This window comes from Delphinus delphis, chromosome 6 (genome assembly GCF_949987515.2).
Source record: "Delphinus delphis chromosome 6, mDelDel1.2, whole genome shotgun sequence".
NCBI classification, from domain to species: domain Eukaryota; kingdom Metazoa; phylum Chordata; class Mammalia; order Artiodactyla; family Delphinidae; genus Delphinus; species Delphinus delphis.
The window spans coordinates 82,049,407-82,071,702 of NC_082688.1; the positions used below are offsets into that span (position 1 = coordinate 82,049,407).

At 37.7% G+C, this 22,296-nt stretch overlaps 1 protein-coding gene across 3 annotated transcripts in view; it reads right to left on the reverse strand.

Moving 5' to 3' along the window:
* Positions 1–21,794: 21,794 nt before the first annotated feature.
* GKAP1 (G kinase anchoring protein 1) overlaps positions 21,795–22,296 on the reverse strand; it is a 78,237-nt gene continuing 77,735 nt past the window's right edge. For all 3 annotated transcript variants that reach the window (XM_060014945.1, XM_060014944.1, XM_060014943.1), the window contains one exon: positions 21,795–22,136. In XM_060014945.1, the coding sequence (XP_059870928.1) occupies positions 22,089–22,136 (48 nt within the window). In that variant the 3' untranslated portion in view covers positions 21,795–22,088. The remainder of the gene's footprint in view (positions 22,137–22,296) is intronic.

Sequence of the window (22,296 nt, forward strand, 5' to 3'; positions counted from 1 at the left end):
AGAAGTCTGTATAAATTCTTTTTTTTATTCTATAGATTTATTTATTTTTATTTTTTATAGATTTATTTTATTCATTTATTTTTGGCTGCATTGGGTCTTCATTGCTGCATGCGGGCTTTCTCTAGTTGCGGCGAGCTGGGGCAACTCTTCGTTGCAGTGCACGTGCTTCTCATTGCAGTGGCTTCTCTTGTTGCAAAGCACAGGCCCTAGAGCACGTGAGCTTCAGTGGTTGTTGCACGTGGGCTCAGTAGTTGTGGCTCATGGGCTCTAGAGTGCAGGCTCAGTAGTTGTGGTGCACAGGCTTAGTTGCTCCGCGACATGTGGGATCTTCCAGACCAGGGCTTAAACCCGTGTCCCCTGAATTAACAGGCAGATTCTTAATCATTGTGCCACCAGGGAAGTCCCTGTTTATTTATTTATTTATGGCTGCTTTGGGTTTTCGTTGCTGCACGCGGGCTTTCTCTAGTTGTGGTGAGTGGGAGCTACTCGTCGTCGCATTGCACAGGCTTCTCATTGTGGTGGCTTCTCTTGTTGCGGAGCACGGGCTCTAGGCACATGGGCTTCAGTAGTTGTGGCACGAGGGCTCAGTAGTTGTGGCTCAGGGGTTCTAGAGTGCAGGCTCAGAAATTGTGGTACACGGGCTTATTTACTCCTCAGCATGTGGGATCTTCCCGGACTAGGGACCGAACCTGTGTCCCCTGCATTGGCAGGTGGATACTTAACCACTGCGCCATCAGGGAAGTTCGAATACTTTCTTTAGCAGTGTCTAATCTGCATTAATCCCATACAGTCAATTAAAATTTTTTTTCAGATATTATACTTTTCATCTCTAGAAATTCTATTTGGTTCTTTTTTTAATGTTTTCAATTTCTCTCCTTATGTTCATGTTTTTCTTTGAATAAACATATGTATCATAGCTGTTTTAACATCCTTGTTGCCAGTTCCATTATCTCTGCCATTCTGAATCTGTTTCTATTGACTGATTTTCCTTTTAATTATGTGTAACACTTTGCTGCTTCCTAAACATGACTAATGATTTTTTATTGGATGTTGGATATTGATATTGTTAATGCTGATTAGTTCAGATAAGTTTTGAATTCCAACTATTACTTAGATGTGAGAAGAAAAAATTTTCCTAGTCTATAAACTGACAGATTTGTAGGACATTTAGAAGAAATGACAGGTTATATCCAGCCTTGTTCTCCTTGCTGTAGGAGGTTAAAATTGCTTGAAAATTAGTACGATTACTCCTGCACTTGGATTTCATTTTGCTCTTTTGATCTGGATCAACCACACTTTTCTGTTTTGAGTTGCCTTGACTGCTGCAAATTTGGTACCTGATGTTCTCTCAGATAAATCTTGGTGACATTAGTAAAGTGCTTCATTTTTAGGTGATAAATATCACATTTAAGAAGTCAGACTAGGGACTTCCCTGGTGGCGCAGTAGTTAAGACTCTGTGCTCCCAATGCAGGGGGCCTGGGTTCGATTCCTGATTAGGGAACTAGATCCCACATGCATGCCACAACTAAGAGTTCACATGCCACAACTAAGGAGCCCATGTGCAGCAACTAAGACCCAGCGCAACCAAAAAAAAAACTCAGACTAGGGACTACCCTGGTGGTCCAATGGTTAAGACTACAGGCTTCCATGGTAGGGGTGTGGGTTCGATCCCTGGTTGGGGTACTAAGATCCTGCATGCAGCACAGTGTGGCCAAAAAGAAAAATAAATGAATAAAATTTAAAATTTTTTTAAAAAGTCACACTAGAGATACTTGACATTTTCTACACAAGGTACAATAGGTCAGTTGCTGAAAGCAAAAAAAAAGTCAGTTTTTACAAGAAAGTATCTGTGGTAACTTATTTTTTAAATATTTTCTTTCTATAGTTTTAAATCTTTCTTCCCCTTTGTATATCAGGAATGTGGTTCTTCAGTTGGAGTTCACCTTATTCACAATGCCCCACTGAAAGCAATTCTAGCTCAAATGAGACTCCTTTAAAATAGGCTTCTATTGTACATAAAGTTCATTACTTAAGAGATGTTATAACAAACAATACTATTTGCTTCATCCAAGAGTGTTATACATCTGATATATCTGTAGACAGCTGGTAACTTTTGTAAATAACTTATTCTTTAAACTTTGAAGTGCTTTTCCATCACTTGATAATGGTAATTTTCAGTCATTTGATATCAGTATATCTTGATAGTCACTGTTTAAATACTAAATGTGCATTCTGTAGTTTCAAGAGTTCTGTGAAGAACATTTACTTTTATACCTTAAAAGGATTTTAGAGATTATCTAATAGAACTTTTAATTTACAGATAAAGAAATCAAGATGAATTTTATAGGTGAAATTGAAGTTTTGTGAACTTAATGATACTTAAGAAGTACTTTGAAAGCTCAAATGGAAATGACTACTTTAATATACATATCAGAAAAAGCAGTGGTAGTATAGTGATTATCAGATTTTAACATGCATAAGCATTTCTTGGGAAGTTCATTAAAACTTTAGATACCCAGACCCACCTCCAAAATTACATGTTTTTTAACAAGCGCCACCAGTTAAATCTAATGCATTTGATCTGCAAACCAGTTTGAGAAACAGATATAGTAGAATGGAACTGCATTCAGAATTCTAGTACCTGGCTCCATTATTTAGTCACTGAGAGATCTTATGTAAGTCACTGTTTATTCTAATTAAAAACTAGTAATATCCTGGTTCCACAGGTGAGAGCAGATCCTTTTCATTCTTCTAGTGAGCCATTTCATATAGAATATAAACTTATCCATAATCTTGTCTTCTGTCTTCTCAGTGTGGAGTCAAGATGAAGATCTCTAGCTCAGGGTAAAGGGAAGGAAAGCTCTCACCACTCCAGGCAGATATGGTATACTTGGATGGTGGGAAGAGCTGGAGGAAAGGTATCATACCATCAACCTAGAGGTAAGGGAGGAGCATCTAAGGAAGTCAGGGAGGGACATTTATTCACTGAGTTAGAGCATGTTTAATACATACCAAGGTATGTGGCTTTGTTCATTCAAACTGCCCAGAAGAGGGCCATAGAACCCTCTATTTCAGGCTAACTGGATGCACTAGCAGCTCATAGTGAGAGCCACTATATTTATGGGCTTGACTCTCCCTGTGCAGTTAAGCCCCTCAAACTTTTGAGTATCTAATAGCATGTTTTTCTGAATTCAAACCACTGTGATGTAAGCAATTTGTATCATCTTGCTTATTAAATTACTAAAGCTTATAGCCTTTTATGGGCTAACATAGTGAGCAAAGGGAGAGATAGTCTTTGTTAAAAGTGGCATTTGTTTGTGCAGAAAGAGGTTCTCCAAAGGGGGAATATTCTGTATATTTCTACCAATACACATGCTGTAACTCTGGGTCTCAGTTTCCTCATCTGTAAATTGAGTAGGTTGCATATGTTCTTAAGATTTATTCAACCTTTTAGTAGTCTCTGGTTCTACTGGTTGCTAGATTATGAAGACTTGGTTATGGTGGTTTCTTTTTTATATGACAGAGATTTTAAATTAGCCTCAAATAATTACTCATATCTCATTGTAAATAAATATCTAGAATGTTTCATGACCTGAAGACTTGCTGGATTCATTCATCATTCATTAAGATATTTGTATTAAGAATCCATGACACACCACGCACAAAGTACTGTGGATACAGTATTACCAAAAGACATGACCCTAGCTCTCATAGAACTTACATTATAGTAAAAACAAACAAGAAAAACAAAACTATAAAAATAAGATAATTTTGGATATTAAGTGCCAGAATTTTTTTAGTGTTAAGATGTAATAGGGAGTAACTAGTAAGAGTTACTTCAAACATAATAGTCAGGAAAGGCCTCTCTGAGATGACATTTGAACTGAAACCTAAAGTATGAGAAGGAGCTAGATATTGAGAATTGAGAAAAGAGCACCATAAGGAGAGAGAGCATCAAGTGTGTCTTAGTCCGTTCTGGCTGCTATAAGAAAAACACCATAGCCTGCATGGCTTAAACAACAGAAATTTATTTCTTATAGTACTGGAGACTAAGAAGTCCAAGATTAAGGTGCTGGTAGATTCAGCGTCTGGTGAAGACCCACTTTCTGGTTCATAGATGGCTTTCACGCTCTGTCCTACACAGCAGCACAGAGGGGAAGCAAACTCTCTTGTGACTCTTATAAGGGCACTAATTCTATTCATGAGGGCTCCAACCTCATGACCTAATCACTGTCCAAAAGTCCCACCTCCAAATACCATCACATTGGGGATTAGGTTTCAGTATATGAATTTAGGGAGTGGGGGACACAAATATTCAGTCCCTGGTAAAGTGCAAAGGCCTGCCTGAAGTGAGGAAGAACTTAGTGTGTTCAGGGATCAAAAAGGAGTCCAGTGTGTCTGGAGCATTATAGTCCAAGAAGATGGGAGAAGTAGAGGGCAGCCCATGCTTACAGGGTCTTGTATGCCACAGAGGTAGGTTTGAATTTTATTTTCCATGCAATGCAAAGCCAGTTAGTGACTTTCTGCAAAGAGTGGCATGGCCTGATTTACATCTTTTTTAAAATTGATGTGGTTATATGTGAATGGTGTGGGTGCATGAGCAAAGGCAGGAAGACCAATTAGAAGGCTAGCACTAGTCCAACGTAGAGATAACGATGACTTGGAATAGGGTGTTGGCAATAGAGCTGGAGAGATATGGGCAAATTTGAGATATGTATGGAGGAAAACTTGAGAGGACTTGCTAAGATATGGGATGATGAAGAGGGAGAGATCAATGATGATAGATTTTTGACTTAAGTATCTGCATGGATATTAGTATCATTTATTGAGAGAGGAAGAGTTGGGAGGAGAGGGAATAAAATAAATTTGATATGTCTCTTAAATATGCAAGTGAGGATAAAGTAGTTGGATATGTTATCTATTTACATCCAGCCTGTCTTTAAGGGGGAAATCAGGTATGGAAATATAAATTTGAGAGATATCAACATATTGCTAGTATTTAAAGCATGGTAATGGATGAACTCACCTAGGGTGATAGAGTAGAGTGAGAAAAGCAGACATCCCAGAACTAAGTCATGGAGCACCACAATATTTAGAGGTCAGAAATGCTGTCATAACAAATCGCTATAAATTGGTGGCTTAAAAGAACATAAATATATTCTCTCACAGTTCTGGAGGCTAGAAGTCTGAAATCAAAGTGTTGGCAGAGTCATGCTTCCACTGAAGGCTCTTGGGAAGAATCCTTTGCCTCTCTCAGCTTCTGGTTTGCTCCTGGCAATCCTTAGTGTTCCTTGGCTTATATACCTGCCATCATTCCAATCTCTGCCTCTATTGCCACGTGGCTTTCTTCCCTATGTTTATATGTACAAGTTTTCCTCTCTTTTCTCTCATAAAAGTATCAGTCATTGGATTAAGGGCCCGCTCTAATCCAGTATGACTCATCTTTTGGATTCCACATATAAGTGAAATTATACAATATTTGTCTTTGTTTGACTTATTTCACTTATCATAATACCCTCTAGGTCCATCCATGTTGTCCAAATGGCAAGATTTCATTCTTTATGGCTAATTTTCCATTTTATATACATAAAATACATATACACACACACACACACATTTTTAAAAAGTAGACAAATCCACAATCACTGTCCGATTTGAACATCTCTCTCTCTCTCTCTCTCTCAGTAACTGATAGAAAAGAGGACAAAGAATAATTAAGGATGTATTAGATTTGAAGAAACTCAATCTAATCGGACATGTATAGAATACTAAATACTGCATCCAACAACTGCAAGAGACATATTCTTTTTAAGCCCACACATAACATATACTAGTTAGATCACATATTGGTGCATGAAGCAAATCTTAACAAATTTCAAAGTACTGAAATCACAGAATGTTTACTTATCCCATATAACTATGTGCAGCTCTATGCCAATTATATCTCAATAAAGTTGTGTTACAAAAAATTAATTTTAGGGGCTTCCCTGGTGGCACAGTGGTTGGGAGTCCGCCTGCCGATGCAGGGGACGCGGGTTCGTGCCCCGGTCCGGGAGGATCCCACGTGCCGTGGAGAGGCTGAGCCCGTGAGCCATGGCCGCTGGGCCTGCGCATCCGGAGCCTGTGCCCCACGGCGGGAGAGGCCACGGAAGTGAGAGGCCCGCGTACCGAAAAAAATAATAATAATAATTAATTTTATATAAAATGGTACAGTTAGTACCCATTATGTATATTGAGGTATCAAGAAGAAAATTCTCTCTTCCTTAACAAATTCAGAATGGGGAGCATATTATATAAGTTATACAATAAAATAATTCACATTTTAGTTTGTAATATGAATATCAAAAAACTAATTTTTGAATAGATGTCACCAGAACAGTACAATATGATTAATGATAGTAAAACTTCTAAAATTCTGAAATATTTTTGAATGAGAAATAAAACAAGGGAAACATCAAGCTGGTTGACTACAATTTTACAAGTTTTCTTGCAGCCACACAGTCATTTTGATTCACAAAGCTACCTTCCCTGGTTCAGTTCTATTATAGTGAAGGGTTCTGGATTAAAAAGCAAAACTTCCATGTCCAGGAGATGTTCTGTATTAATTAACACAATTCAGTTGAACGTGTCAATAAATAAGTTACTACAACCTTCTTCCATAACAGGAAATAACACAAATCCAAGCAGTAATACTTTTTCTTTTTTTTTTCAATTACAAAAAAATGGTGTATTAGATAAAAATTGAGGGGAAAAACAACCCATAATTCTCCATTATCCCCCATCCCCACACAAGCAGTGTTATTTTGGAATTACTACTTTCCAGTTTGTCCATATGCATATAGATTTTCACTTTGCCCGTAATGAGTGTACAAGTTTTTATATTTAAACTTTGTTCAATATATTCCAAGTTTTTACAGAGTTGTTCTAATTATACTTTTCTTAAAGGCTGCATAAATACTAATTCCCACTGATGTGTTAATTAGTCATTCGAGTTGGGTATTTGGGTTCGACACTAAAGCTAAATGTTTGGGTTACTCCATGGTTCCCTGTTACACTTACTGTTATACCTGTATAGATCTTTTAAAGTTTATTCTTCTCTCAAGCTGTTTCCTTAGGATAAATTATCCAATATTGGGAATAAGTGGGTATAAACATTTTTCAGGCTCCTGAAATATATTACGATAGTACTTTTCTAAAAGGAAGAAATCAAAGTGCAAGATTGCTAATAGTACATATGGGTGTCCACTTCAAAACAACCATACTAGCAGTGGGTGTTAACTTTAAGTAAATAACATTTTAAATTCAATTTAAAATTTACCCCAGGACAAATTCATCAATGATTTACATACTTTGGAGGATCTTTCACTTACCATCTTGTCTGTTGCTTCAGGAATTATTCTTTCATGGAAGTTTACTAATGTCTGATCATGAAATCATTTTATATTTCTTTTTTAAGTCCTTAAGTTCTGTTTAAACATTTTTAAACCATTATAAGGAAAGTACATCATTCCATTATCAGAGAGCAGCTTAATTTAGAATTGAACGATGAATCAGAGAGGGTTGACATGGAAACCAAATTACATAATGGCAAGTAAATACCTAATTGGTGGGCTCTGAAGTCAATTCCTCACCGCATTCCCCCAATCTCATTGTTTTTTCTTTAATTGGGGTATAATTGCTTTACAATGTTGTGTTAGTTTCTGCTGTACAATGAAGAAAATCAGATAATATGGGTACATACATCCCCTCCCTCTTGGACCTCTCATGCCCCGGCATCCCACCCTTCTACGTCATCACAGAGCACTGAGCTGAGCTGAGCTTCCTGTGCTTTATGGCAGGTTCCCATTAGCTATCTGTTTTACACATGGTAGTATATATATGTCAATCCTAATCTCCCAATTCGTCCCACCCTGCCCTTCCCCTCCATATCCACATTTCCATTCTCTACATCTGTGTCTCTATTTCTGCCCTGCAAACCACTTCATCAGTACCATTTTTCTAGGTTCCACATATACACGTTAATATATGATATTTGTTCTTCTCCTTCTTAGTTTACTGTGTAGGACAGTCTCTAGATCCATCCACATCTCTACAAATGACCCAATTTCGTTCCTTTTTATGGCTGAGTAATATTTCATTGTATATATGTACCACATCTTCTTGATCCATTTGTCTGTCGACAGGCATTTAGGTTGCTTTCATGACCTGGCTATTGTAAATAGTGCTGCAGTGAACATTGGGCTGCATGTGTCTTTTTGAATAACAGTTTTCTCTGGGTATATGCCCAGTTGTGGGATTGCTAGGTCATATGGTAGTTCTATTTTTAGTTTTTAAGGAACCTCCATACTGTTCTCCATAGTGGCTGTATCAATTTACACTACTGCCAACAGTACAAAAGGGTTTCCTTTTCTGCACACCCTCTCCAGCATTTGTTTTTTAGATTTTCTGATGATGCCCATTCTAACTAGTGTGAGGTGATACCTCACTGTAGTTTTGATTTGCATTTCTCTAATAATTAGTGATGTTGAGCGGCTTTTCATGTGCTTCTTGGACATCTGTATGTCTTCTTTGGAGAAATGTCTATTTAGGTCTTCTGCCCATTTTTGGATTGGGTTGTTTGTTTTTTTAATATTGAGCTGCATGAGCTGTTTATATATTTTGGAGATTAATCCTTTGTCCGTTGATTCGTTTGCAAATATTTTCTCCAATTCTGACGGTTGTCTTTTTCTCTGGTTTGTTGTTTCCTTTGCTTTGCTAAAGCTTTTAAATTTCATTAGGTCCCATTTATTTTTGTTTTTATTTCCATTACTCTAGGAGGCGGATCAAAATATATCTTGCTGTGATTTATGTCAAAGAGTGTTCTTCCTATGTTTTCCTCTAAGAGTTTTATAGTGTCCAGTCTTACATTTAGGTCTCTAATCCATTTTGAGTTTATTTTTGTGTATGGTGTTAGGGAGTGTTCTAATTTCATTCTTTTACATGTAGCTATCCAGTTTTCCCAGCACCACTTATTGAAGAGACTGTCTTTTCTCCATTGTATATCCTTACCTCCTTTGTCAGAGATTAGTTGACCACAGGTGCGTGGGTTTATCTCTGGGCTTTCTATCCTGTTCCATTGATACATATTTCTGTTTTTGTGCCAGTACCATACTGTCTTGATTACTGTAGCTGGGTAGTATAGTTTGAAGTCAGGGAGTCTGATTCTTCCAGCTCCGTTTTTTCCCCTAAAGACTGCTTTGGCTATTTGGGGTCTTTTGTGTCTCCATACAAATTTTAAGATTTTTTGTTCTAGTTCTGTAAAAAAATGCCATTGGTAATTTGATAGGGATTGTATTGAATTTGTAGATTGTTTTGTGTAGTATAGTCATTTTCACAATATTGATTCTTCTAATCCAAGAACATGGTATATCTCTCCATCTGTTGGTATCATCTTTAATTTCTGTCATCAGTGTCTTATAGTTTTCTGCATACAGGTCTTTTGTCTCCCTAGGTAGGTTTATTCCTAGGTATTTTATTCGTTTTGTTGCAATGGTAAATGGGAGTGTTTCCTTAATTTCTCTTTCAGGTTTTTCATCATTAGTGTATAGGAATGCAAGAGATTTCTGTGCATTAATTTTGTGTCCTGCAACTTTACAAAATTCATTGATTAGCTCATTAGTGATTTTCTGGTGGCATCTTTAGGATTCTCTTACAGTATCATGTCATCTGCAAACAGTGACAGTTTTACTTCTTTTCCAATTTGTATTCCTTTTATTTCTTTTCCTTCTCTGATTGCTGTGGCTAGGACTTCCAAAACTATGTTGAATAACAGTGGAGAGAGTGGACATCCTTGTCTTGTTCCTGATCTTAGAGGGAATGCTTTCAGTTTTTCACCATTGAGAATGATGTTTGCTGTGGGTTTGTCGTGTATGGCCTTTATTTTGTTGAGGTAGTTTCCCTCTATGCCCACTTTCTGGAGAGTTTTTTTATCATAAACTGGTGTTGAATTTTGTCAAAAGCTTTTTCTGCATCTACTGAGATGATCATATGGTTTTTATTCTTCAATTTGTTAATATGGTGTATCACATTGATTGATTTGCGTATATTGAAGAATCCTTGCATCCCTGGGATAAATCCCACTTGATCATGGTTTATGATCCTTAAAATGTGTTGTTGGATTCTGTTTCCTAGTATTTTGTTGAGGATTTTTGCATCTATATTCATCAGTGATATTGGTTTGTAATTTTCTTTTTTTGTAGTATCTTTGTCTGGTTTTGGTATCAGGGTGATGGTGGCCTCATAGAATGAGTTTGGGAGTGTTCCTTCCCCTGCAATTTTTTGGAAGTTTGAGAAGGACGGGTGTTAGCTCTTCTCTAAATGTTTGACACAATTCACCTGTGAAGCCATCTGGTCCTGGACTTCCGTTTGTTGGAAGATTTTTAATCACGGTTTCAATTTAAGTGCTTGTGATTGGTCTGTTCATATTTTCTATTTCTTCCTGATTCAGTCTCGGAAGGTTATACCTTTCTAAGAGTTTGTCAGTTTCTTCCAGATTGTCCATTTTATTGGAATAGAGTTGCTTGTAGTAGTTTCTTATGATGCTTTGTGTTTTGTGTGTCTGTTGGAACTTCTGCTTTTCCAATTCTAACTTTATTGATTTGAGTCCTCTCACTCTTTTTTCTTGGTGAGAGTGGCTGAAGGTTTATCAATTTTGTTTATCTTCTCAAAGAACCAGCTTTTAGTTTTATTGATCTTTGCTATTGTTTTGTTTCTATTTCATTTATTTCTGCTCTGATATTTATGATTTCTTTCCTTCTACTAACTTTGGGTTTGGTTTTTTCTTCTTGCTCTATTTCCTTTAGGGGTGAAGTTACATTTTTTATTTGAGATTTTTCTTGTTTCTTGAGGTAGGCTTGTATTGCTATAAATCCCTCTTAGAACTGCTTTTGCTGCATCACATAGGTTTTGGATTGTCGTGTTTTCATTCTCATTTATCTCTAGGTATTTTTTAATTTCCTATTTGATTCCTTCAGTGATCTCTCGGTTATTTAGTAGTGTATTGTTTAGCCTCCATGTGTTTGTGTTTTTTACCTTTTTTTCCCTGTAATTGATTTCTAATCTCATAGCGTTGTGGTCAGAAAAGATCCTTGATACGATTTCAATTTTCTTAAATTTACTGAGGCTTGATTTGTGACCCAAGATGTGATCTATCCTGGAAAATGTTCTGTGCGCACTTGAGAAGAAAGTGTAATCTGCTGTTTTTGGATGGAATGTCCTATAAATATCAATTAAATCTATCTGGTCTATTGTGTCATTTAAAGCTTGTGTTTCCTTAGTAATTTTCTGTTTGGATGATCTGTCCATTGATGTAAGTGAGGAGTTAAAGTCCCCCACTATTTTTGTGTTACTGTCAATTTCCTCTTTTATAGCTGTTCACAGTCACCTTATGTATTGAGGTGCTCCTATGTTGGGTGCATATATAGTTATAACTGTTATATCTTCTTCTTGGATTGATCCCTTGATCATTATGTAGCGTCCTTCCTTGTCTCTTGTAACATTCTTTATTTTAAAGCCTATTTTATCTGATATGAGTATTGCTACTCCAGCTTTCTTTTGATTTCCATTTGCATAGAATATCTTTTTCCATCCCCTTACTTTCAGTCTGTATGTGTCCCTAGGTCTAAATTGGGTCTCTTATAGACAGCATATATATGGGTCTTGTTTTTGTATCTATTCAGCGAGCCTGTGTCTTTTGGTTGGAGCATTTAATCCATTCATGTTTAAGGTAATTATCGATATGTATGTTCCTATGACCATTGTCTTAATTGTTATGGGCTGGTTTTTGTAGGTCCTTTTCTTCTCTTGTGTTTCCCACTTAGAGAAGTTCCTTTAGCATTTGTTTTAAAGCTGGTTTGGTGGTGCTGAATTCTCTTAGCTTTTGCTTGTCTGTACAGCTTTTGATTTCTCTGTCAAATCTGAATGAGATCCTTGCCGGGTACAGTAATCTTGGTTGTAGGTTCTTCCCTTTCATCACTTTAAATATATCATGCCACTCCCTTCTGGCTTGTAGAGTTTCTGCTGAGAAATCAGCTGTTAACTTCATGGGAGTTCCTTTGTATGTTATTTGTCATTTTTCCCTTGTTGCTTTCAGTAATTTTTTTTGTCTTTAAGTTTTGTCAATTTGATTACTATGTGTCTCGGCATGTTTCTCCTTGGGTTTATCCTGTATGGGACTCACTGCGCTTCCTAGACTTGGGTAGCTATTTCCTTTCCCATATTAGGGAAGTTTTTGACTATAATCTCTTCAAATATTTTCTTGGGTCCTTTCTCTCTCTCTTCTCCTTCTGGGACCCCTATAATGCAAATGTTGGTGTGTTTAATGTTGTCCCAGAGTTCTCTTAGGTTGTCTTCATTTCTTTCCATTCTTTTTTCTTTATTCTGTTCCGCAGCAGTGAATTCCACCATTCTGTCTTCCAGGTGACTTATCCATTCTTCTGTCTCAGTTATTCTGCTATTGATTCCTTCTAGTATATTTTTCATTTCTGCTATTGATTCCTTCTAGTATATTTTTCATTTTTTCATTAAGTCTTCCAGGTAACTTATCCATTCTTCTGTCTCAGTTATTCTGCTATTGATTCCTTCTAGTATATTTTTCATTTCAGCTATTTTCCATCTCTGTTTGTTCTTTAATTCTTCTGTGTCTTTGTTAAACATTTCTTGAATCTTCTAGATCTTTGCCTCCAGTCTTTTCCCGAGGTCCTGGATCATCTTCACTATCATTATTCTGAATTCTTTTTCTGGAAGGTTGCCTATCTCGACCTCATTTAGTTGTTTTTCTGGGGTTTTATCTTGTTTGTTCATCTGGTACATAGCCCTCTGCCTTTTCATCTCGTCTTTCTGTGAATGTGGTTTTTGTTCCACAGGCTGCAGGATTGTAGTTCTTCTTGCTTCTGCTGTCTGCCCTGTGGTGGATGAGGCTATCTAAGAGGCTTGTGCAAGTTTCTTGATGGGAGGGACTGGTGGTGGGTAGAGCTGGGTGTTTCTCTGGTGGGCAGAGCTCAGTAAAACTTTAATCTGCTTGTCTGCTGATGGGTTGGGCTGGGTTCCCTCCCTGTTGGTTGTTTGGCCTGAGGTGACCCAACATTGGAGCCTACCCAGCTGTTTCATGGGGCTAATGGAGGACTCTGGGAGGGCTCACACCAATGAGTACTTCCCAGAACTTCTGCTGCCAGTGTCTTTATCCTCACGGTGAGGCACAGCCATCCCCCACCTCTGCAGGAGACCCTCCAACACTAGCAGGTAAGTCTGGTTCAGTCTTCTATGGGGTCACTGCTCATTCCCCTGGGTCCCGATGTGCACGCTACTCTGTGTGTGCCCTCCAAGAGTGGAGTCTCTGTTTCCCCCAGTCCTGTCAAAGTCTTGCAATCAAATCCTGCTAGCTTTCAAAGTCTGATTCTCTAGGAATTCCTCCTCCCGCTTCCAGACCCCCAGGTTGGGAAGCCTGACATGGGGCTCAGAACCTTCACTCCAGTGGGTGGACTTCTGTGGTATGAGCGTTCTCCAGTTTGTGAGTCACCCACCCAGCAGTTATAGGATTTGATTTTATTCTGATTGCACCCCTCCTACCATCTCATTGTGGCTTCTCCTTTGTCTTTGGATGTGGGGTATCTTTTTTGGTGAGTTCCAGTGTCTTCCTGTTGATGATTGTTCAGCAGTTTAGTTGTGATTCCGGTGCTGTCACAAGAGGGAGTGAGAGCACATCCTTCTGCTCTGCCATCTTGAACCAATCTTTCAAAATCAGTTCTCTTTTTTGTGGTATCTTTGTCTGGTTTTGGTATCAGGGTGATGGTGGCCTTGTAGAACAAATTTGGGAGTGTTCCCCCCTCTGCAATTTTTTGAAAGAGTTGAGAAGGATAGGTGTTAGCTCTTCTGTATATGTTTGATAGAATTCACCTGTGAAACCATCTGGTCCTGGACTTTTGTTTGTTGGAAGATTTTTAATTACAGTTTCAATTTCATTACTTGTGATAGGTCTGTTTATATTTTCTAATTCTTCCTGGTTCAGTCTTGGAAAACTGTACCTTTGCCAGAATTTGTCCATTTCTTCTAGGTTGTCCATTTTATTGGCATATAGTTGTCATAGTCTCTTATAATCCTTTGTATTTGTGCAGTGTCAGTTGTGATTTCTCCTTTTTCATTTCTAATTTTATTGATTTGCATCCTCTTTCTTTTTTTCTTGATGAATCTGGCTAAAGGTTTATCAATTTTGTTTATCTTTTCAAAGAACCAACTTTTAGTTTTATTGATTTTTGCTATTGTTTCCTTCATTTCTATTTTATTTATTTCTGCTCTGATCTTTATGATTTCTCTCCTTCTACTGCCTGGGATTTCTTTGTTCTTCTTTCTCTAGTTGCTTTAGGTGTAATGTTAGATTGTTTGAGATTCTTCTTGTTTCTTGAGGTAAGACTGAATTGCTATAAACTTCCCCTTTAGAACTGTTTTTGCTGTGTCCCATAGGTTTTGGGTCGTCGTGTTTTTATTGTCATTTGTTTCTATGTAATTTTTAATTTCCTCTTTGATTTCTTCAGTGATCTCTTGGTTATTTAGTAATACACTGTTTGGCCTCCATGCATTTGTGTTTTTTACAGTTTTTTTTTCCTGTAATTGATTTCCAATCTCGTAGCATTGTGGTCAGTAAAGATGCTTGATATGATTTCAATGTCCTGAAATTTTCCAAGGCTTGATTTGTCACTCAAGATGTGATCTATCCTGGAGAATGTTCCATGTGCACTTGAGAAGAAAGTATATTCTGCCACTTCTGGGTAGAATGTCCTCTAAATATCAATTAAATCTACCTGGTCTATTGTGTCACTTAAAGATTGTGTTTCCTTATTTATTTTCTGTTTGGATCATCTGTCCATTGGTGTAAGTGGGGTGTTAAAGTCCCCCACTATTATTGTGTTACTGTCAGTTTCCCCTTTTATGGCTATTAGCATTTTCCCTATGTATTGAGGTGCTCTTATGTTGGGTGCATAAATATTTATAATTGTTATGTCTTCTTCTTGGATTGATCCCTTTGATCATTATGTAGTGTCCCTCCTTATCTCTTGTAACAGTCTTTATTTTAAAGTCTATTTTATCTGATATGAGTATTGCTACTCCAGCTTTCTTTTGGTTTCTATTTGCATAGAATATCTTTTTCCATCCCCTCACTTTCTGTCTGTATGTATCCCTAAGTCTGAAGTGGGTCTCTTGTAGACAGCATATATATGGGTCTTGTTTTTGTATCCATTCAGCCAGTCTGTGTCTTTTGGTTGGAGCATTTAATCCATTTACATTTAAGGTAATTATTGATATGTATTTTCTTAATTGTTTTGGGTTTGTTTTTGTGGGTCTTTTTCTTCTCTTACATTTCCCGCCTAGAGATGTTCCTTTAGCATTTGTTGTAAAGCTGGTGTGGTGGTGCTGAATTCTCGTAGCCTTTGTTTGTCTGTAAAGCTTTCAATTGCTCCATCAAACCTGAATGAGATCCTTGCTGAGTAATCTTGGTTGTAGGTTTTTCCCTTTCATCACTTTAAATATATCCTGCCACTCCCTTCTGTCCTGCAGATTTTCTGCTGAAAAATCAGCTGATAACCTTATGGGGATTCCCTTGTATGTTATTTTTTTGGTTTTCCCTTGCTTTTAGTATTTTTTTCTTTGAATTTAATTTTTGTTAGTTTGATTAATATGTGTCTTGGTGTGTTTCTCCTAGCGATTATCCTGTATGGGACTCTCTGTGCTTCCTGGACTTGGGTGGCTATTTCCTTTTCCATGTTAGGGAAGCTTTCGACTATAATCTGTTTGAATATTTCCTCAGAACGTTTCTTTTTCTCTTCTTCTTCTGGGACCCCTATAATTCGAATGTTGGTGCACTTAGTGTTGTCCCAGAAGTCTCTGTGACTGTCCTCAATTCTTTTCATTCTCTTTTCTTCATTCTGCTCCTCAGCAGTTATTTCCACCATTCTAAGTTCCATCTCACTTATTCGTTCTTCTGCCTCAGTTATTCTGCTACTGATTCCTTCTGGTGTATTTTTCATTTCAGTTATTGTGTTGTTCATCTCTTTGTTCTTTAGTTCTTCTAGGACTTTGTTAAATATTTCTTGTATTTTCTTGATCCGTGCCTCTATTCTATTTCCAAGATTTTGGATCATCGTTACTATCATTACTCTGAATTCTTTTTCTGGTAGGTTGCCTACTTCCTTTTCATGTATTTGGTCTTGTAGGTTTTTACCTTGCTTCTTCGTGTTTAACATGTTTTTTCATCATCTCACTTTTTTTGATGGGTGGGACTGTTTCCTGTCTTACTGGTTGTTTGGCCTGAAGCTTCCAGCACTGGAGTTTGCAGGCAGTTGGGTAGATCCAGATCTTGGTACCTAGATGAGGACCTGTAGGAGACCTTACTCTGATTAATATTCCCTGGGGTCTGAGGTTCTCTGTTAGTCCAGTGGTTCAGATGCAGTGCTCCCATCGCAGGAGTTCAGGCCAGCCCCCGACCCATGAACCAAGATCCCGCAAGCCGCACAGTGTGGCAAAAAGGAAAAAAAAAAAGCAGAACAATAACAAAAAATTAGAAAACAGATACATTAGAAAAAATAAAAATATCAATGAAACAATCAGAAAATAAAACAGAATCACAATAGCCCCCCCACAAAAAAATAAAGGGCCAGAAAAGGCCTTGGTTGTGGGGGTGAGGAGCTTAGATGGGGGTGGGGCTTAGGGGGCCAGGGTTTAGGTGGGGAGCAGGGTCTAGGCTCCAGAATCACATGGCCAGTAAAGGCCCTGGGGGGGATGGGAGCAGGGCTAGGCTCAGCGTGGTGGGATGGGTCCCTGGAGTGCCTTTGGCCTCGGAGTGTGGTGGATGAGGCCTGAGACCTCAGCAGGCTTGCCAGGGACCGAGTGGGCAGGGGAAACACTAGCCTCATTCCCCTGCTCTGATCCTCTGATTCCCAAGGGTCCCTCCCTGTTGGCCTCTGCTCTTCCTTTACCCTCCCTCCTATGTCCCCAGGACCCACATGGCCAGAGGGGGCCTCAGAGGGCAGAGGACCAGGCCTGGGGACCACAGCAGGCTCCCTGGGGCCCAACTGGGCAGGGGAAATGCCAGCCACATTCCCTTCCAATCCCCCCAAGGGTCTCTCCCCATCCCTGTTGATCCCCTTGCAGTGAGTGGGCCTCTCCAGGCGTCGGCACCTCTCCCCTGCCCCAGCCGCCCTCAGGGGCACTGCTCCCATCCCACCTCCACTTATCCTACCCCCTTGCTCTCCCCCGTGTCCTACCCAGTCACTCAGGGGTTCCTCCTGTCCCCCTTGGGTGTCAACGTCCCCCACCAGTGTCTGGTAGGTGCCCTAGTTGTGAGGAGACACGGACTCTGCATCCTCTTACTCCGCCATCTTGCCTCCGTCCCCTCTGCTAAAAATGTCTCATTGTTTTCTTAAATGGCTCCTTTTTGTTCATGAACATAGTAAAGGTCTACTGAGTCCTAAATTTAAACAAACCAACCCTCACTCAACCATGTAGTCCCTTCAAAGCACCTTGGGGGCCCTTTTTTATAACTGCCAAAAGTGTTACAGAGTTTAACTTTTTCCTCAGTGCCTTGCTCTGTGCCACTGAAAAAGCTATTTTGAAAGTCATCAATGTGTTCTTTCTCTGTTAAAACCAGTAGTTTTTCCTCAGGCTCATAACTTGAGACCTCTATGCAACATTCATAACCATGCCTCCCACCTTTCTCACCAATCTCTCTTGTTTCCTACCATTTCCAAAGTCTGTCCTCAGCAGTATTTCTCTTCAAAAACTTTTTCCTTTGGGCATGTCAACTATTTATACAACTTAACTGTAGATGGATCCCAGATCCCAAATCCATCCTTCCCTCAAAGGACCAGATCTATATTTCCAAATTCTTGGACTATTTTCAGATGTTCTGTAGGCAAATCCAGTTTAAAAAGTCAGAAGTTAATTCTGTCCATCTCCCCCACATAAATTCCTCCATCATTGTACCTTACTAATGGCACTATCATCCTCACTCTCATTTAGGCTAGAGATCTTGCTTTTCATGTCTAATGCCCTTGTTCTTTTCCTCACTCTACAAAAGTTTGTTAAATTCCACCCTGGGAATTTTTTTATTCTGTATTCTGAATCCCACTGCCACCTCCCTAGTTCAGATCCTTTTTATGTCCTGTTTCTACTATTATAAAAGCTTCCTTGATATTTCCAAATTAATTCTTCTATAATTTTCTATTACATCATTACCATTTCAATCTTCTTAAAGGACAACTTTGACTGCATCACTTCTTTGTTCATAAACTTTTGTTTTCAAAAACTCAAAAATTAAGTATTATTATATTAGCTTGATATGCTCCTCAACACATGCCTTGTTATCTTTCTATTCCCTGAACATGTAAACGTTGCTTTTCCTTCACCCCTCTTTTTAAATTTTCCTTTCTTGTCAAACAACCTCTGCCCTTTAAAACTTTCGGGGAAAGCTACTTATCAATTAAAACATTAGCTTTTTAATAAGTAACACTGGACTTCCCTAACAAATATACTCTCTTCCTTCCACAAAATTGTTACGGAATCCACTGTATTCTATCTTGAATTTCATTTACTTATGTGCTATGCTTGTTTATTCATATTAGACTGAAAATAATTTGCAGGTAAAAATGGCATCTTACGTAATTTTTACCCAGTACTTCCACTGACTATTCTCATTAGATACCAAATTTCATGCTGTTCAATCATTTATTGAATATTTATTATGAGCCAAGGCCATACAACTAATAAGTAATAGAACTTGAACAAAGCTCTAGTTCAAGAGTGTTGGCTTTACTAACACACTATAGAAAATGTCAAAAATCCCAAAGAAGATGTCTAAAATGTTTAAAAGAGTAAGATGTATTTTCTTCTGTACACCAACAGCAATTTGAATACATCAGTATTATTTATTAGAATATTTTATGAATATTTCTTTACATTTCTATGTTCTTCCAATTGATTGTGGATATTTGCATCTCTAGTACTTAGCACAATGCCTAACACATAGTAAGCTATCAATAATTTCATTGCATATTCAGGAAGCAGAAAAGAATCTGAGTAAAGATATTTATTAAAAGGGGATGCCTGAGAAATCAATCTAACAGAAGAAATCAACTGATTGTCTTTTCTGTCTCTTACTAGATAAAGCTTTCTCTGTTGAAATTGAGACATTGGCCTAGAAGTGACAGATTAAGCCCACAGAACTGGATACATCAATCAATGAAAAAAAATCAGCAGGAAAAACAAAGTCATGAGTGCAGTACTCCAGAGAATACCCAACACAAAACAGGATAATCTATGTGCTCAGGTGATTTTAAACCATATATACACTAGTAGAAAATGGCATATCTGTTGAGTGTCTACCATGTGACAGGCACTGTGTTAGATGTTAGATAATGTACCAAATGGATAGTGTATAGGTAAATAATCAAAAGCAGATGATAATGTGATAGGCGTTGGTAATTCAGTTCATTAACTACCTGGGTAATTCAATTATAATTGAAACTATTCAAGTTCTGTCTGGCTTGTTCCTATAAAACAACATTAGAAATTTGATTTTGTTCATCACTGGATTGAAAAATATGGTACCATGGATTACCAAATATATTTAAGTAATTAAGTAGGTTTTGATGGTACCTATTCTTAATCAAAGGTAAAATTAGGGGAAAACTATCTTTAAAAGCTTTACCACTTTATCAATTAATTAAACAAATAATTATTTAACATCTACTCTGTGATACATAGAGAACTAAGTGTTGAGAATAATAATAAGCCACAATTCTTTGCAAGGTTCATGTAACCGCATGGAAGAAGCCAGACATATAAACAATGATGACATTAAGTATTTTTTCTTATTAAAGACTGTCATGAAGTGGAGTCTTTCATATAATGCTGGTTTTGGAGGCCAATACCAGTATTTATGTGTTTGCCTTTGTTATAAAGCAAAAAACTCTGTATTTTAATGAATCATATTTGTATTTCACTGACTACACTAAAAAAATCAATCCCATAAACTGCTGATTATATGAATAAAAAAAAATCTATCTTCATTCCTCCCCCACATCAACACTCTTCCTATTCTCAGTGTGTCACACTTCTGTCCTCAAGCCAGACTGTCCTTTAAATAAATATTTCAGCCCAGAGTTTGCTCCTTCTGCCTAGGATGCTTCTCAAAAAATTTACAGAAAAGGTATCCACCTTCCAAAAAACTACTGGGTTGGCCAAAAGGTTTGTTCGGTTTTTTCCGTAAGATGGCTCTAGTAGCACTTAGTTGTCTTTAACTTCATTCAAAACAATTTTGTTAGATTGTATGTGACAGCTGTCATATCAGTGTGCATTTTAAAAAAGACATCAAAATTGGTGAATTTTTGTGTAGCCATTTTAAAATTGAAGACGGAAGAAAAAAGCAACTTTTTCAGCATATTATGCTGTATTATTTCAAGAAAGGTAAAAACGCAACCGAAATGCAAAAAAAGATTTGTGTAGTGTATGGAGAAGGTGTTGTGACTCACTGAACGTGTCAAAAGTGGTTTGCAAAGTTTCGTGCCTGAGATTTCTTGCTCGACAATGCTCCATGGTTGGGTAGACCAGTTGAAGTTGATAGTGCTCAAATCGAGACATTAACTGAGAACAAGCAACTTTATGCCACGCAGGAGATAGCCGACATACTCAAAAATATCCAAATCAAGCACTGAAAATCATTTGCACCAGCTTGGTTATGTTAATCACTTAGATGTTTGGGTTCTACCTAAGTTTAGCGAAAAAAAACCTTCTTGACCTTATTTCCGCATGCGATTCTCTACTTAAACGTAATGAAAACGTTCTGTTTTTAAAACAAATTGTGATGAGTGATGAAAAGTGGATACTGTACAATAATGTGGCATAGAAGACATCATGGGGCAAGTGAAATGAACCACTACCAACCACACCAAAGGCCTGTCTTCAATCCAAAGAAGGTGATGTGTATACGGTGGGATTGGAAGGGAGTACTCTATTATAAGCTCCTTCCAGAAAACCCAACGATTAATTCCAACAAGTACTGCTCCCAATTAGACCAACTGAAAGCAGCACTTGACAAAAAGCATCCAGAATTAGTCAACAGAAAATGCATAATCTTCCATTAGGATAACGCAAGACTGCATGTTTCTTTGATGACCAGGCAAAAACTGTTACAGCTCAGCTGGGAAGTTCTGATTCATCCGCTGTATTCACCAGACATTGCACCTTTGGATTTCCATTTATTTAGGTCTTTACAAAATTCTTAATGGAAAAAATTTCAATTCCCTGGAAGACTGTAAAAGGCACCTGGAACAGTTCTTTGCTCAAAAAGATAAAAAGCTTTGGGAAGATGGAATTATGAAGTTGCCTGAAAAATGGCAGAAGGTAGTGGAACAAAAGGGTGAATACGTTGTTCAATAAAGTTCTTGGTGAAAATGAAAAATATGTCTTTTATTTTTACTTAAAAACCGAAGGCACTTTTTGGCCAACCCAATATCTCATGCAAGTTTTCTCAATTTCCAAACAATGTGATATCACACTCTAATATGTATGGTAATTTTTTGTTGCTGCTGCCATTACCCACCCCCACCTTCTATTTCCTCTGAGCATAAGCCATTTGAGGATATCTTGTATGTTCTGTAGGGTTTAGCATGCACAAAGTGCTGCGTAAATATTCACTGAGCTTAAATCCAATTAAATTGATTGTGCTATAAGCAAAAACAATACTTTCACACTGTTTCTGAAATTTTAAAAAAATCAAACATTAATGGAAGAGTAAATTAATTTTATTGACTGATGAAAAACTAAAGTGATAAGAAGTACGAATAGTAAACAATAATCATTGAGTTGTGCTGGAATTCTATTTTTCTTCTTTTCACTTTAAGCCAAAAGGACATAAAATTATAAACCATTAGTGAGCTAATCATTTTAAGTTTCTTCAACAAAAACTGCATAGTTCAGCAGTTGCACAGCATTAAATATATACATTTTTGCAAAACCCTGAAAGTTTTAATTTTTGTGTTGACCTCAAAGGCTAATGGAATCACCTACACTGGTCGGATTCAGAGTTTCTTTTCCCTTTTCTGCCACCCTGTAAAGAAAAATAGGGTAAATTATTGAGGAAATAACATTTTGGGGGCATTTTCTTTTCAAGAATAAATGAGATCAAAGGCATATTTGACTATGAAAAGGAAGGAACTTCTTTTCTGAGTTTGTTGCAAATTTGAATGAACATACCACTAAATTATTTT